This window comes from Melopsittacus undulatus, chromosome 6 (genome assembly GCF_012275295.1).
Source record: "Melopsittacus undulatus isolate bMelUnd1 chromosome 6, bMelUnd1.mat.Z, whole genome shotgun sequence".
Taxonomy (NCBI): domain Eukaryota; kingdom Metazoa; phylum Chordata; class Aves; order Psittaciformes; family Psittaculidae; genus Melopsittacus; species Melopsittacus undulatus.
The window spans coordinates 20,244,327-20,262,118 of NC_047532.1; the positions used below are offsets into that span (position 1 = coordinate 20,244,327).

Sequence of the window (17,792 nt, forward strand, 5' to 3'; positions counted from 1 at the left end):
GATGTAAATATTTTCAAATGTTACTTCAGTATGTAAGCAAATTCCTCAAAGAGGCTGTACGCCCAAATACAAGAAAAGACGGTCCAAACCCTTCTTTCTAAAAAGATATGGATATGATGGATGCTAAAAACTGTCCTGTTTTGCCTCTCCACCAAGAACTGTGGCTTCTCATAAAATTAATTTCTTAACAGCGAAGATAATCAACACATACTTCTATTTATTTGGACTACTCAAGAACACCAGCTGAAGAAGATTAGGTTACATTAAACTGGCCCAGGAAAACAAAGTCTTAAAGACATTTGACTCAAACCCATTACCCACCTCCATAGCCCTGAATGAAAGCACGACACGAAATCGATGATCTCTTTTAGGAAATGCACACTATACACAGAGGGGCACTGGCAACTGAAGACCACTACCACTGGCAATGCCATTCACCCTTTGTGAAATGTCACCTTTGCACACACTGAAGAGGTTTCCACCCCCAGAAAAAGGCACAAGGATCCTACTTAATGAACAGATTCCATTGCTGGTCTTTGGCATACTAGGAATTAGACCACTGGGAAGAAGAAGGAATTTCAGATTAGTCTCAGCAGAGCTAAATACATAAACATCTTAAGAAATACAGCTGTGATTTCTCTATCAGAATGTACTCTAGCACTGTGTCATCTCTGGTAGCCCACAGAATCCAACAACCCTGCCTGCAGCTTCTCAGTTAATAACCTTCCATCGAATAATAAAAAAAAGTGTTGGGATCTCTGTGGATCAAAAAAAAATAATAAAAAAATAAAAAGGTAAGTTTTTCAAGCTAGAAAGGTTTTGTTTGTCTTAAGTAAATAAACAAAATGCTGAGTTTATAAAACCAGATTCAAAGGATGCAGATTAAAAAAAGTCCAAGAAAAGTCCACAGCACATTTTGCATGTGACCTCATACTGCTCACTCATCCAAGAACTGAGTAATATCCCTGATCTGATCTCTTTGGTTTCTATAAGCTTTCCCCAGTTTTAAAGATTTCTGTTTGTTACACCTTACCTTTAAGACTAGTAGCACAAAGAATTGTGTTCAAATACAGACAGACAAGGGATAAAGAAAACAGCCCACTTGAGGTTTTTTTTGTGTTTTTAAAGAAACATGGAAAGGAGAAAACAGCTGGCTGAAATACCAATTGTTAAACAAAAAGCATGAAATACAGAAAATTTATTTTCACAGAAGGCAGCCATTTAGCAAAGAAAAAAAAAATCAAAATATGGAGATGACTGCTCCCGAGTTTTCAATTATTTAAAAACTTGTAGCTTAATAATGAAGTAACTTGCTGACAACCAACATAAATCCTGAAAGCACCATTATTGGACTTTTATCTATTCTAGTTTCCATAGATCCAAAATTACTGATTTCCATCCTCAGCAATAAGTATCAACATTCTGGTTTTAAACACAAGAGACTAGGATGACCTAATGGAGGATACTCACTTTTGGAGATGGGACTCAGCAGTCAATGAAAACTCTTGACGGTCAATTGGGATTCCTACCTGAACTGCTTTCTGAAAGAACTTTCTAAAGAATGTCTAAATAAACTCTACTTCCCCAGAGTCAGAAATTATAGTGCTCCTAATATCAGAACATGTAATTCTCAACATTTGTGAAGATTAAATGCTGCGATTCTCCGTTTAAGAGAGAATTACAGTGTTAGCGCAATGGCCAAAAAAAGTGACCCAATTAAAAGTCTGATGGGAAATAAAATGCTAACCTATCACATCCATTTTTGACCAAAGGAATGCAAAAGATAAATTGAAATGTCATAATTTTGTTGCTGTTACCCTTAGGTATTCATCACCAACCCTCATCTGTTACATCTACAGATAATGCTTTCTTTGGATCGGGAACTGTGTTTTTCCATTTCTAGCATAATGAATCCAGCAGTGTAGGTTCAGAAGAGACAAACAAGTGCTAAAGAAATGAGAAGAAATAATTCAACCCAATCACAGTGTAGGAACCCTCTGCTCAGGCTAGTAGGAATCAGTACCTCTGAACCCAAAGATACTTCCTCAAAGCCTACAGCTGTGGGTAAAAAAAAAAAAAAAAAAAAGATCGACTAAGAATTCCTGAGGCATCCTAGCCAAAATTACAGTTTTATGCCTGTGGATACTACAGTTTAGTAGGTTTGAATGTCAAAATCCACTGCTTAGCCATTTAATTTTAAATGCCAAATGAGAAAAACAGTTACACTAAGGAACTGATTTTAATCACCAAATCTTCCTTCTGAAAAATGTACTTAATTTCACTGCAGAACATGGGCTATGGAACACTCCATTTCAGTGTTTAGCTGGGTGTGACAGCACACTACCATAGCAGAATGCTATGAAAAAGATCAACAGTGATTTATGATTCACTATTTCCCATATCATCAGAACATCAACCAAAATTATCCTAAAGACAGTAAAACACTGACAGATGGTCCTTTCCAATCCTAACTATTCTATGATTCTATGATTAAGGTAGCACTTCTTTCATATAATATGCAGTTAATTGGTAGATTTCTTTATGTTGGTTGTTATAGAAGCCAGATGTATACATGGGATCGAAACCTCTTAAAAGGTCTAACAGCATTCACAATGCTTCCTTCCACAATCCCTTCCTTTGGAAGGAATACCAAAGCTTCCTTTCCTTGGAAGCTGGCAACCAACACTGAGGCAAGAATTGCTTCACACTGATGTACCTTTCCTCCTTCCCTAAACAATTCTAGGGAGCACTTTGAGACAAGACATTGAGGCAGGTGAATCAAAGGATTCTAGTCATTTTTAACTTCCTGCAAAGGAAGCTCAACCCTTTCTGTTGCAGTAGCAGATCTATTGCACAGGCAGCTGGCAGGGACCAAACATTAGGAGAATAAATCCTACTTGGAAAACTCTCTCTCATTACCTGATATCAAATCTTTAACCAGAACAGTTCACAACAACTTCCCTTTTCAGTTCCTTTGGTAGCTTTGCAGGGGTAAAGGGTATAAAGGTTCCCCTTTAACCATTTCATAGGAAGATCGGAACAGCCTAGGAAGGAATAACAACTCCTCTTAACCGAAGAAAAAGACTCTGGATATGGTAAGGGCATTTTTTGCTTTTTTTCCTTTATTTCTGAGCTGGACTGAAATTGAGAGGAAAACATCACTGGTTAGTGAATAAATTGCTTTAGATGGTACATAGAGGTGACCTCACAATTGGGGAATGTGGTTTAACAGAAGTTTTACAAAATACTGTATATAGTCATGAGGCTCTGAATCTTTCTCACTCTTCTTTCTGAACTAGTAACCCCCAAAAAAAGCTATCTTCACTGACCCACACTGGAGACAGATATCATGAACTCAAACAGACATCAATTAGTCTAGTAAGTAACAGGAAGAGGAAGGCTACCTACTGGGAGGAAAATGTTTCCTTCAGAAACCTTGCTGTAAATATAGAACATAACCTTGACCTGGAGGAACCCTTGCAAATACTGTGACTAAATCTGCCCTCGCAAAACTAACAAAAATCCAAACTGCTTTAGGGTAAATAATTAAGAATAGCCAGAACTGTAAATGGTAAGAACAGCTGCAGAGCCACCCAGATCAAAAAATGTCTCCTGTTTACTCCATACATTGTTCTAGTGAATGCTCTTCTGCTTACATAACTCTTTTTTTTTTACTTCAAAGAGGAGCTGCTGTCTGAAAAGGCCATTCAACCAACTTCCAAACTGCCATAGGTAACCACAATGACTCAGAGAACAGGATAAAGTTTGTCTCAAAGAACTTAATAGCCCAATTAATCAGACCTTCCTTCACCCTATATCACCCCTAACTTCACTGAACATCAGTACTACATGAGAAGTCGGTTATTTGTGGCTCTCCAGAAGAGAAAGAAGTGGTATTCTAAGATGTTTGGTGCATAGGCTAAAATAGAATGCCAAGGCTGAGAACTGAAACAGGTTTCACTTTTCAACAAGACAAATCCTATCATCTCTTCCTTGTTAATTCATCAAAATAGCAACACTTCACAAAAATTACCGGCTTCAATGATAAAATAGAGCTTTGAATACTGCACAGATCAGGGTCTATGACTCAAACATTCAAATGACACAACCACCTTCGAGGATTTCTGCATTCAATGATATAAAAAAGGGTCACTAAAAGGCAATATAAAGGAGCAGGAGGAAGGCACTTAATGTTTTGCAGCTGTATAGGACACCATTCATATTTTTCAGGTCTTCAAGATAAACTTTTTTTAATGAGCCAGGGAGAAGATACTTCTAAGTAGAAATTAAAAGGTCTGAAATCAAACAGAAGTGTCCAAACACTTTCAATATGCAAATCAAGAACATTTTGTTTGTTGGCTTTTCAGTTTATCTTTCTTTAACAAGCCAGAACAGATTGCATAGCAGACAAGGAAGAAACAGCACATACATATCAGTTTTCTGTCCCTCCCTTTGTGGTCCTGATTCTTGTTGCTGAGAGCAAAACGGGGACTGCAGCAAGTGTCAGAAATAGCATTTTTGCCTGGTTTCATTTCTGCTGTGAGCTCAGAAAGAATCACATGAGCTTCTGTGTAACGTAAGAGTACAAAGTATTCAATAAAAGTTAATTTAATTGGTTTTCTCACAAAACAACTGAGAAAACCTCATCTGAGCCTCACAATTTAATTAAAACATCCATAACCTCAAAAACATCTTACAGCAACAACAGCTACAGAACTCCCACCCCAACATGGCACATCAGATGCAGCTGTAAGTATCCTTCCTGCTGCAAAGTAGCCTCCATCATATTTTGTTCACTGCAGTGGGCATCACACAACACCAGCACTCCCACCAGCCCCTGTCAGGTCCTTTAGAGTACTTCTCTGTGCAGATTTGTCAAGATATAAGGAATGTCACACTTCCTCAAGGAATAAGCATATTCCAATTTTATCACCTTAATCAAACCTCACCTTGTCCTTCAGTCCTAGAGCAACCTTACATAGTAAAATAAAGAGATTTTTATTAAGCAAGACCTATTGTCAGGTTTCCAGTCATAAAAGAAGTAAAATAAAAGCCACTTCTGGACTGTATTTATCAAGGTACCTTCAGTCTCTCTCACCCTGAGTTCCTTTAAGTTATCACCTCTGTGGAAAGCTAATGGATTGTGGTTTCACGGCATGTCACTACCTGGCAGATCACCAGCCTCTCTTCTGCTAGGCAATTCCTCAAGCACAGCAATAAGGTTTCCTGCTTTCTTCTAGCATAAATGAAATACTGCTTTCTTACCTAACAGACTATTAAAAGTTTTAATTAAATTAATTAAATAAAAAGTATTAAAAGTAAAAGATGTTAAAACTATGTGGGTTTACTGTCCTTCCCCAACATACAAGAAATCTGTATGCGTGTGTTCCACCAAACTCTTCCCTGCCTCAGTGACCTACTACATATTCTTAAAATTTATAAATGGCATTCTTAGCACATACAGACACAGCAAAGCCTTGATGTCTCTGGTCACATTACAGCAGTGTGGAAGACAAATTTAGAGGCAGACTGAGTAACGTGAGCTGTCTCTTCCCATACACCCCATTTATAAAACCTCCTCACAGCCAGCTACAGAAAAATATAAATTAGGAGTTGACAAGTAAGCTGTGTCTAGATAGCATAGCACGAATGTTCTTCAGAGTGACATGTTTCAGAGGCAGTCTTGATAAACAGCCTAACATTCCCTTGCTGGAATAAATTTGATTTCCATTCAGCCATTGGATGAGGATTCCCTAAAACAGTTCAAAGGGGAAACAGAAGGGAAGTAGATTTCTCTTTGGAAGTGGAACTGTGCTGGCCTGCAAGAAGGGATCTGTGTCAAGCCAGGCAGGTGCAGAAGAGCTGACGTCTGGTGATCGCACACATGCCTCTGGGATTTCCAAAAGAGGGAACTCTTGCATCAGTTTAATGATAAACTCACAACTGCTTTGATTCAGGATAGGCAGCAAGAAAATCACCTGTTTCCACAACATGTGCATGATAAGTATCAAGAATACAATGATGAACATTAGTGTTTGACCAATTAGAATTAAAATGAGATTAATTTCTTTAATGGTCTTAATGCAGTATCTCTGACCTCTTTAACTGAAGTTTTGGGAATGATCTATGCTTACATAGCCCAATCCATTCAATTTTCATATGTTATTCAGAGAGCAAGAAGGTTTTCATTGGAGGACATTCAGTAACTAGAAATTTAACAAGCTTACCAGTGCAGAAGCTGGCCAAAACTAAAGCAATTTATCTCTGAGTTTCAGAACAGTTTTCTAAAGGAAGAACATGAAGCGTGGCTTTTTATATGCTCTTTTCCCAAGAGGATAAAGCAACAGGAGGGCCCCATGTAATTTATGAGCTTACAGATAATCCTCGAATTGGATTTTGCTACTAAAGTAAATTTAGCCTTCTGTGAATGCAACAACTGTAAAAATTAATGCTCAAACAACAGTAAATAGAAACTTGTAAAGTTAACTAGTTGTAACTATATCCACCTCAGGAAAACAAACATACATTTAATTAGGTTAATGCTACTGTCATGAAAAACTACAGCAAAGTAAGTGTTCCACCTTACAGATATGGAGTGGAAAAAAAGAACTGAGTATTTTCTTTATAGACTTACCAGGTTTTATGCAACTAATCTGGCTGGCTAAAGAGCACAAGATGTACAAACCCAGTCCTAAGAGGAACATATCAAAAAAGAAATCAAATCTCACGCATACCAGGCACTTTCATGGACATTCACTTAGAGAACAAACCCATCTAACAAAAAGTGGTTTTGATTTAATATGCATAATAATTGGAAGTATATGTATTACTTTTTATTTTCCCCACTTTTTTTTTCCTCTTTCTTTTTTTTGATGGAAACTCATACTGACCATTATGTTATTGTGCTCAGTGGCCATTATGCTATTGTGCTCAGAATCAAAAACGGGTTGAAAAGCTTATGAGTCATTCCTTTTTGCTTTTAAAATATTTGTACATCTACTTTCTGCCAAGAATATGGAGAACCCCTGGTGTCTGAAGATTAATATAAATCTCTAGCAGTCCAAAAAGTCTCCAGCTACTTCTTCAGAAATTCTTGCAAGCACATCCAGACATACCAATCCTAAAGCACATAAACCCAGGTATCTCTGTGTGAATTTTTGTTGTCAATATTAAGGAAAGCACTTTTTTTTTTCCTCACCCAAACAGAACAAAACTCCATGTATCTATTGAACACTTCCACCTCTTCTATAGATACATTATCACTGTTTTCCCTTATACTTTTGGTAAAACTGTTTTTCCATTAACATTTCTTTCTTATGAAACTAGACTTGTGGCAAACAGTATAAAACTGCTCTAAACAATACCCAGCTATTCATATTTTTTACTTTACATTCTTTTCCCACATGGTTTGGTTCATAATTACTTCCAGCTTCAGGAAATAGGCTCTTTTAAAAGCACCAAACAGAAGTTTTTGACTTTGTATTTAACAAATCAAGTAATGAATCAGTTCTAAGTAGCCAATAATTCTGACTTCTGCAGGCTTTATCTTCTTCATCAATTAAATTGTGTCTAACACAAGACTCCCAAAGCTAGATAACAGAGACTCATGTGAGAAGTCCTTAAAAGAATTCCAAAGGATCAAAATGGAAAAAAACTAAAATGAGTTAAGAAGAGTAAAACAAAAAACGTGGATCATAGTTACACCCCACCCAAACGTGGGAGGTTTGATGGATGAACAACAAACAGCTCAGTAATTGAATCGCTGTGAATAGCTAGGGTTCATATTTGAAGTACTCAAACAATTAGTATAGATTGGAAGAGATTAGGTAGAAGGACACAAATTAAAAGTCAAAGAAAAATCTGAAAGAGAAATAAATAACCAACTGTCAGGAGAATACCAATGTCAAAGTATGCTAAGCCTCAAAATAATCTTTCAGGAAAAGCTTCAGGACACTCTTGCTTGTGATGGTCAGAATCCCTCCACTTAGCGCATGAGACACACTCTTACTCATGTCTAAGGAGGATGGGAGATCATTGGGATTTCTCACTTCTTTCCCCCCCTCAGGATCACAGGAATACAAGAAGATAAATGGGAAAGAAGACAGGGCAGAAAGAAACCCCACAGCAGCAGGCACAGGGAAAGTCCAGCATTCCAACACATTTATTGCTTATTTTTACAGTGCTTAATGGCGAAGTACCACACATAGACACAAACAGTTTCAAAGAAACCTCCCATCCCAGAAACAAAACAAGGGAAGGAGCTCTCCTTCAGTTCTTCATTATTAAAGCTCTGAAGTAAAGAAATTTCAACAAACAGAAGTAACCCAATCTGTGTGTTTCCTTAGCACAAACTCCCTCCATTTTTACAGTCTTTTCAAAGTCTAGATCAAGTTTCATTTGAGTTTGAAGGGTGAAGGTTGTTATTTCTGGCTTCTTTCCCTCCACCCTCACACTCCCTCACCCTCCCCAAACACTCAATTTCTTTGTCTTTTCTTCTAAAAGCAAAGTTTGAAATTATTATCAATATTGAAAAAAATCTTTGTTGCACCTCCCAAATCTACTCTATAATATTGGAAAAAAACATGTAAATCATGAACCACAGCATCACAAAATGCCTAGCAAAGCACAGAGCCCACAGGAAAAAACATTCCTCCTTTTAAGTACTGCCTAAAAATTTCCAAAGTGCACAAATAATATATATACTATATATCGTATAAATACATTGTATTAACTACATTAGTAGTATGCTATTGTGGTCAACCATACTGATCTTTCAGTTTTTTTCTAAGTGAGAGAGCTAGCATTTTTTTTGCCTGTTTTTACCTTTTTCTGAAGTTAACACATAATATGCACTTTATCTTTTTGTTTAGGTGAAGAATTATTCCAGTAAGCTTAAGCACATCTTCTAACACTTTCAAAACTTTATGGAGGGATTGGTTCTTCCACAGTCAATGCCAAACTTTAGGATGCTTCCACCATCATTCATCAACTGAGATTTCAACATCCAAAGCTGACTGTTGCAGCAGGTGAAAAGATCCACCATCACCCAAGAGAAGCTTTTTTCTGGCTGTTGTTTAAAAGCATCAAACCACTAATATAACTGCTAAAATACCTTTGAAAATAGCTTTTGAAGGATGAGTTTGAAACACCGATAGAAGTAGCAGCCAATAGCTTTCATCTCACTGAGTAAATGGAATGCCAGGAGAGCATGGAAAGCTAGCACAGAAGCATGATGGCAACAACATGAGGGAGAGGCCCCCAGATCACATGAATTATTCCAAAAAAAGGAGCTTTTCACAAGTGCAAGACAAGTGAATCTACACTGGTAACCTGCCAAGCATACTCAGAGTAATCATTAAGGTCACCAACCCAGCTTTCACAGTGTAGTAAGTGACAGAATAAAGAACAACCATGCAATCTTCAGCTGGACCCACTACATATGCATTAAGATACACTTATTAACTTTAATATAATTATACATATAAAGATAATTAATTATAAAGATAATTAACTACATTATCATATGCTAATCCTCCTACAGAAATCTCATGTAATTCAAAGTAAACAGATTCTGCACAAAGAATGATTTAGAAGTGAATGAGACTCATCTTTCTAGGACCTGGCCAGCCTCAAAGAACTACTACAGTGTAAACATTTAATAATAATAACAAAAGCATGCAAACCTTTGCGAAGCACAGATGCTACAAAGTGACTGCAAATCTTGACATTTGGTGGCACCTAGTAATCCACTGGCTGAGTCACTAATGTGACTGATGGCCTTAAGTTGTTCAGGAACTATTGGCCCCTCCAGGAATTAAGACCTGTGAATTGTACTATATCTTTTGTGTAAGTATTTTTCTTACACAACCAGTAAATGTTGGATTTTATTCTTAAAGATTTTAAAACAGTCTGTGGCTCTGCTGTTTGGGAAAACTCTTTACCTGGTAGAACTGATTGAACTGGAATGTTTCTGTACCTTGAGCATATTTAGTGTTGGTGTTCTAATTTTTTTGATGATGTTATGGTTGGTACAAGCATAAATAAAAGAAATTCCTCTTGCAATAGGTCTTTTTCACTAATCTGGTCTTGAGGAGCCCTAGGTCTCATTTTGACTAAAGAAGCAACTTAATAAAGTATGTTGCCTACAGATGACCTCAGCTTTTCATTCACCCCGCATTTCATTAGCAATCCCTACCTGGATACCATCCTACTTTTTTAAAGTTAAAAGGATAACCTAAGCACAGACAGTAGAAAGGAAGCATCTCCCTTCTTGATACTCTTCTTTCTGACAAGCTCAGAGAAACAAGACCTCTGGTCAGAACTGGTCATTTCCACATAGCATCTGCACAGTAGCTTTAGAAATGGACATTCCCTTCCAGATGAAGTTTCTGGCGATACCACCCTCCCTAATGCTGTATCAAGGCATGCATCAGCCATACAGTTCCCACAGAAAACACTTATCAAGTGCTTCTGACAGATTTTTCTTTACAAAATGAACAAATCTGGTTTCATTATCATTTCCCTGAACTCTAAGAGAACCAGTGAACCAAATCATTCCATAGTTATATCCACCTGAATAACATGCCCTGAGCATCTATGGAGTAGAAGACACTATTCATGTAATCCATGAAAAATTATAGACGCAAAGGCAAACAAGCAAATTACTATTTATTCAAATGAATATTTCCCTCTTATAATGTCATTTAGAATGCAAATAGGCGCACTCTAAGTTTTAATGCAGACCTACCTTTGCAGAAAATGTTAGTTCTCCAGGTCATTAGTTTAAATGACATCCAGTAACAGCCAGGAATGGATTTTCAACAAATGAAAGATTAAGGAAAAAAAAAGAAAAAAGCGAGAGAAACCTAACTGTTGCCCCAAGTGCTTCAGGCCACATATGATTCTCACATGCTGTGAATTAAGTGAACCCTATGAAGTTACGATCTATGGCAAAATTCCACCAGAACGATTATATCACAACAACAGACATAATTAAATTATTTCTGCCAATAAAGTCATCAGTGCGGAACATATTACACCCCTTTCAACTCTAAGCAGGTTTTTTTTTAACCAGACAATACTTTTACAATGGTACTGTCTTGACTGAGTTGCAGAAACTATTTTTAACCTCTAAGTTCCCCTGGTTTCAGTGTGTACGTACAAAAAGTGTTTGGGACCTTGACTATACATGCTGAACCTGTGGAGCAGCAGTAAATTACTCTAGTCTGTCACCCATTTTTCATTCAAAATTTATTTATTATATTTTATGTTTTTTTCACTTTTTTTCCTGGCTTCCCTGCTATTGAAAAAAAGAAATAATATAATAATTCAGACTGGAAGGGAACACTGCAGGTCATCAGGTCTATTCTCAAACCAGGACCACTTTACTTTCACAGGATAAACAAGCAAGCAAACAGACAAATAACAAAATAAAAAGGAAAACAAAAAGCCCCAAACAACCTAGAACCAACAAAGGACAATTACAGTAAAAAAAAAAACAACCAACCAAACAAGTTACTTCACCTATGTATAATACTTCCTTTCTTTGCTCCTTAACCTCATAGTATTTATTTAGATCATACTGATTTTATTACAAGCCTTTCCAGAAGCTAGCTTTCTGGCTTTGAAAAGCAAACATACACACTTAGGGTGCTATATAAATACCTTTTTAAGTGGCCAACAGAATCTTTCTTTAATAAAAAATATTAGAGAGTTTTTATCATGGGAAAGTTTTAATTAAAAAAAAAATATAGGGTTTTAGAAGCCCTCCAGAAGGTAAAAACTTCACTTGGCCTCAAACTGAAGGATAAAAAGGGGCAGGCCGTATCTCAGAGAAACATAAATGAAGCAGGTAAGTCAGGAGGCTTGAGGGGAAGGAAGACTCACTAGGACTGCTAAAAGTAACAAAGAAAAGGCCAAATGAACACAGAAGGAAGAATAGGAAATGCAAGGCCGAAACCTTGTTTTGGACACAGCACAGGCTGGTATCCAAAGCTGGTATGCCAAAAGTGTGTGGACAGTCAATGGGTGTGTTCAGTAACTCAGACATTACAAAATACGTAGTCTGGAAAAAAACAAAAATCAGACTACTTAAAAACTTTTAAAAAAAAATTCCCTTACCAAGACCAAGACATTCATTCAAAGGTCACCTATTTCACAACTTTTGCTTTTACTTCTACATTCATAGATTGAAGCTAATGTATCATCTCATCCCACAGCGTTGTAAGCTACATACACTGTTGCCTCTAAATCACAAGGATGTCCCGGTACAGAAAATATAATAAAGAAAATTGGTAAATGTGCAACCAGCATGGGCTCCAGAGAGCATGCAAAAATCACATGGGACACTAATAAGAAAAGAAAGAAAACTTGATCAGCTATTCATGCAGTAAACACCATCCTTCCTGCACACTGAACAAGAACATTTTCTTCTACAGTACTTTTTTTTCAGGTAAATTACTAGAGTTGAGTTTATATATCCTGATGCATCTGTAAAAGAAACGCCTACCTAAAGACTTTCTCATTTCCTGCTAACAGCAGTACCCAATACATTTACAAGGCTTTTATTTCATTATGGAAGCTCCCAAGCTACTCAGCAAGACTAAACACAAAACTTCAATGTTACACCCTGTAAGTACAACAAACCTTTCTGAACATTAAGAACGGCTTTTATAGTAACACTTTTATATCAACATTATACAGAGGCTGCATCCTCAAGTCATTCAAAGCCATTAGATTGCTTCAGTGCCTTTTTCAAGCAGTGGAGGCAGAAGGTTTCTAGTAGTTTTTTTGCTCCCAGTACAAAAATTTCCACAAGGCTGTTGACCTCAGAAACAGAGTCGGTAGTGACCCCTAGTGTTAAGAAGTTCAGTCTGAATTTTACTGATTTATGGCAACAAGAGTGACGAGTATCCTCCTTCAGCACGTTGCTGTTCTTCTGACTTAGCAAATGGTCACTGCCTTGTGTGGAGGTTCTCTCTGCTTGTTTATGAACAAAAATAGCAGCATCCATTTTTAAAGGAACAAGTGGAAAGGAAATAAAAACTTCTAAGCATCAATAAATAAGACTAACATTCTTCCTGCTTTCAAATGTTTAATACATTTTTCCTCATTTGGAAGACTAACAGTAGGATATCTAGATCAGACCGACAGTCATGGCTTCACGTGGACATTTACAGCCTCTTGATCAGTCATTATGCAATTAAGTGTGAACCATAATCCAAGCTGGCCAGCAAAGCCTAGTGTAAGGAAGGAAGTCATAATTGCCACGTTGCTGCAGAACTTGCTGTCCCAGGTAGAAGTGTATAGTCCAGTGACCCAACTGTCCAGGTGACATAAGATTTGCTTACAACAGAAATCTATAACTACAGAAACAAAGAAGAGTCCTCCTGTTCTACTTACAATTTTGAGTCCAGGTTCAGGAGAAAGCCCAGTTTGTCATACTCTGGAAAACAAAAGCAAGGGACACATTATCATAAAAACTGTAAGTGTCTCCTCTGCAAAAGGCACCAAACCCAAAAAGCAGCAAGTCCTTACAGAAGGGCAATGATTATTTCCAATTGAAAATAACAATATCAAAAATTTCTAGTCACTAGCAGCTGTTAGCACAGATTGTTACTTTAAGGTATTTCCAAATGAACATTTCTGAATCTCAAAAAAATACTAAAGCAAGAGAATGCATGGGTAATCATTAATTTAGAAATCACTAGAATTAACCAAGATATCTGTAGTTATTTAAAAAGCGTTACTGAAACCACACATACAGTGATATACAAAGTTTTCCTGCCTACATAAATCATTTTCCCAGTAATTTCTATTACACACTCTTTCTACGTCCAGACATGGTACAGCTTTAAAGTTTTCTTGATTCCTTGTCTATTCCAACCCACAACTTTGTAATCAAGCAGCCCTTCTTCAAAATAAAATAATTCATGGTGGCAAAAATGCTTCAAGTGCAGGTGATGTTCAACGTGAAGCTGCAAAGTCAGTTTATGCCACAAACAGGTAACAGCTACAGAAACAAGGTTAACACTCAGAAAATCTGTAATTCCCATATAAAGTAAGCATTGCATTCAGCATCTTTGACTATATGGTGATATTGCAAATCAAATACTTGATACAAAAATACCCTGTTAGAATTCACGAGATACATACGGAAAATGAACAGGTGTAGTGCCCTTCTTGCACTGTTAAGCTCAGGGACCTCCTGACACTGAGGACCACTGAGTCTTTACCATACAACAAAAAACAATATAAACAAAATTAAAAGATAATCCCTCCAGAGCTTAAGCATCAGGATGTATTAAAAGTAAGCAGAAAAACTACTCCCCTAGCCTTTAAGAAAGAACTTACTGGAAATAGAGATGTTTGCTTTCCTTATGGAACACCACAAGAAGTTCTGCTGCAGTAGTTTACCTAAGATCACAAGCTTTTCGTGCTATCACTTACCAGCAACAGGAAAGCCTAAGACAAAGCAATTGCACCAGACAGGTCAGTGTAAATCATGCTATTAACTTCAATCCCATTAAGAAGTAATTTCGGAGCCAAGGGAAATACTATGTTTTACGTATCTTAGTAACAGAAGTTGCAGAACATGTGCACACTTGATACTGGCACATACTGCCCATTCTCTGCCAGCACCTGCCTGCCACCCACCATCCCTGTTATACGTGGAAAGCTAGAAATGCACCTGTGCATCTCCTCCACCTTCCATGTAATGACAGTTGCATTTCCCCCATATCCTGCTTTCCTCATAACTTCCTCACAGTTTAGTCCTCCTACAAGAAATTATTTCCTGTGCAACTTACCTCCTCCACATGCAGAATTGTGGATAGCAAGGTATCCATTCCAGAGAAAGAAATATGCCTTCAATTTTTATTAACCCTTCCCCCTCCCTAAAACATCACCCATACAGAGCAAGCTGCAACAGAGATTATTTTTATTGTTCTTTTTTTTTAATTATTTTTTAACATCCACAGCCACTGACCCACCTGCCATCAGTGTTATCCAATTTGAGCTAACATTCCCTTCTTCCCAACAGGAAATATAGGAAGAAATGCAATAAGATACATCACCTCATAACTACAACAACATCCTGGGCTTTCTACTAACTCAGCACTTTATGAGCTTTGCAACCAAAGCACCAGAAAACACAAACATACTACACACTAAGTGCCACAGATGACATACCTCCATTGCAATGTTTCGTAAGATTCATCTTCTGTTTGTGACATGCATTTCACATTCCCATGGTTTTAAGTGATTACTTTTGATGTTCTCTGATGATTACTAACAGAGGTATAATGCAATCTTGTAAAATTAAGTATGTCAACTATCTTGCAACAGGCACTTCCAAAAATAATACAACAAAACAAAATAGCATTTATGGTTTCAAACCAGATGCATATGTGTGTTCTTGATTTTCAGTAGGGTGGAAATTATCCTTTCAGGCTGTAACATCAAACCAGAAGCATCTATGCTCCTTCCTCTTGTTGGCTGGTGAAACATGAAAACTGCTTCAGGCAGAGGAATGCTGCCCTCCCCATGAGCCATCTCACACTTGTTGACACTTCTGGAAGCCTCAGCATTACAGCTTGTAAATTCATCTCCATCACATACTGCTCCCCCAAGAAAGAAAACTAGGAGTGTTTAAGTTACAGATTCAAAGTTAGCTAACTTTTCAGCCAAAATCAGTCTTGCTACAGACTTCCAATGCCATTTAGCTCTATCACTACAAATAAAGGGGCTAGAAGTCACTGCAACACACAACAGTGCAGCCCACATGCTGGCTGGAAGCAGTCCGGATTCACAAAAGGCAGATAAAACCCTAGTACCTGGACAAAGCCAAACACACATCACCCAGCTGCCGGAAAAGGCAGTCCTTGTCTGAAGTTATGCATTTAATTTAAAACAAAATAAAACACAGATCCACTAAATCCAAGGCAAGTACAAGTGAAACTGAAATGTAGTATGGTCATGGTGTGATGATTACAGGAGCTGATCTCAGCTTACTGCTAGAGAAAGGAGCAGTCCCACTCCTCCTGCCCTTTCTTGCCTTGAAAATACTGGCTGCAAAAGCCTACATTGGCACTCATGTAACTTCTCTGTGACCTAACCTACAGGTTACTTTCACCTTTCACCAGCTTAGTTTAAGGCCTTACTCACCAAGTTAACCAGCTGATACACAAAAATATTTCTTCTCTTTTTCAAGCAGTGGGATTAAGAAGTGCTAGAATATTGGAGAAAACAAGAACAAAATAGCTAAAGAGAACAAGGAAGAAATACTCCAGCATCTCCAAAAAGAACTAGTCTGCTGTTGGCCTCTGCCAGCATCATTTTTACCTGGTTGGTAGGTCTGATCCAGCTCAGGCCATGTCTGACCCACTGGTCTCCAAACAAGGCATTTATATGGCTGTTTGGAATAGGTTTGTTTTTTTTTAAGCCAAAAATGCGTAGAAGTATTAATGAACTTATTTTGCATTCACTAAAAACATCATGGAAGAATATGAAGAAGGCTTTACATTTTCAGCCCATAAGAGACTGAGAAGTCCATGAGGAGTAAAAGCAACAGTATAAAAAGAGAGCAAGGCAATGTAAGGACCAAACTCACTTGTGCTGGGAAACCACAGATCTCAGCTGACAATGTGGTACAGTAGTATACAGAAGCACAGAAAAGAATGAGCAAGGGAAATAAAGTTTCATTATGACCCATAAGAACAAGAGGTCTTCCTGGGTCAGAAATAAAATGCATTTCTACATTTCCAGAAAGATCAGAATTGAGTAAGAATCTAATAACTGACAGCAATTTCATAATAAAACTTGTAATTAGGGTTATAAGAACAGAAGTACAGCCAAGAAGCAATTTATATGAGTGAAGCAAATCATGTGCCAAATTCAATGCTGGCACTAACATGGAAACTTCTCTCAAGTATCCAACAGAAATCCAGCTATCAGGCAGCAAGTGAGAAATGCATTGTCCCATGTCTGCAAACTCCAGAGACGACTCAAAAAGCCATAAAGCACAGTGTACAATATCTATCAAGTTTTAAAACTGTATTTTGTATCTGTAGCCAATATATCTACATACAAGCGTAACAGGCAAAATTTTCCTCTGCTGATTTTATGCTACTAATACAAAGTCAACATTTCAGGAATTAACTTGGCTTATTGGTTTTAGCCTTCCAAACTATCCATAACTGATTTCTCTGATGACTTGAGTACTATTCCTTTAGCAGCTGGCTACTTGGAAGAACAATAACTTTGCCCAAAGAAACGGAAAATTAATTTAAGCTTCTTTTAAAAGATGGGCTATACACTGTTCTAGTTCTCTCTGTGTTTAACTGTTAATTGCAAGTACAGGATGGAAGGCAGAGGGTTCAACTTCAGCTGCTTTCTTCAAAATGTTTGTGTTTGTCAAAGAGCTCAGTATGAGACTCAAGAGACAGGGGTCCTATCAAGAATAGGTCAGACCACCCTGACACATTTCATCCAGTGAAGTTTGTACAGCGGGAAAAGCAGAGGAGCCTATAAGAAGTACATGGAGTGGGGAAGGGACTGTAAGCAATGAAGTAGATAGCATGTGGTTAATCCTCCTTGAGTGCAGAGCTGCAAACAGGCTCTGCAGTGCATACATGCAGGCGCTGTACACAAATCGGACAATATTAAACACTGTTGAATATAAGGGGAGACGAGGGAGGCCATGGGGGTGACGGGAGGTCATGAGAGGAGATCATGAGGGGAAAGGAGGGGTGGCCATGATGGGAGATCATGAGGGGAGACAAGGGGTGGCCATG

General features: G+C 37.7%; 1 protein-coding gene across 9 annotated transcripts in view; it reads right to left on the bottom strand.

The window, feature by feature from the left end:
- Positions 1-17,792, bottom strand: part of ST3GAL3 (ST3 beta-galactoside alpha-2,3-sialyltransferase 3) — a 202,172-nt gene that overhangs the window by 124,414 nt on the left and 59,966 nt on the right. For all 9 annotated transcript variants that reach the window (XM_031050734.2, XM_031050735.2, XM_031050739.2 and 6 more), the window contains one exon: positions 13,402-13,444. In XM_031050734.2, coding sequence (XP_030906594.1) covers positions 13,402-13,444 — 43 coding nt within the window. The remainder of the gene's footprint in view (positions 1-13,401; positions 13,445-17,792) is intronic.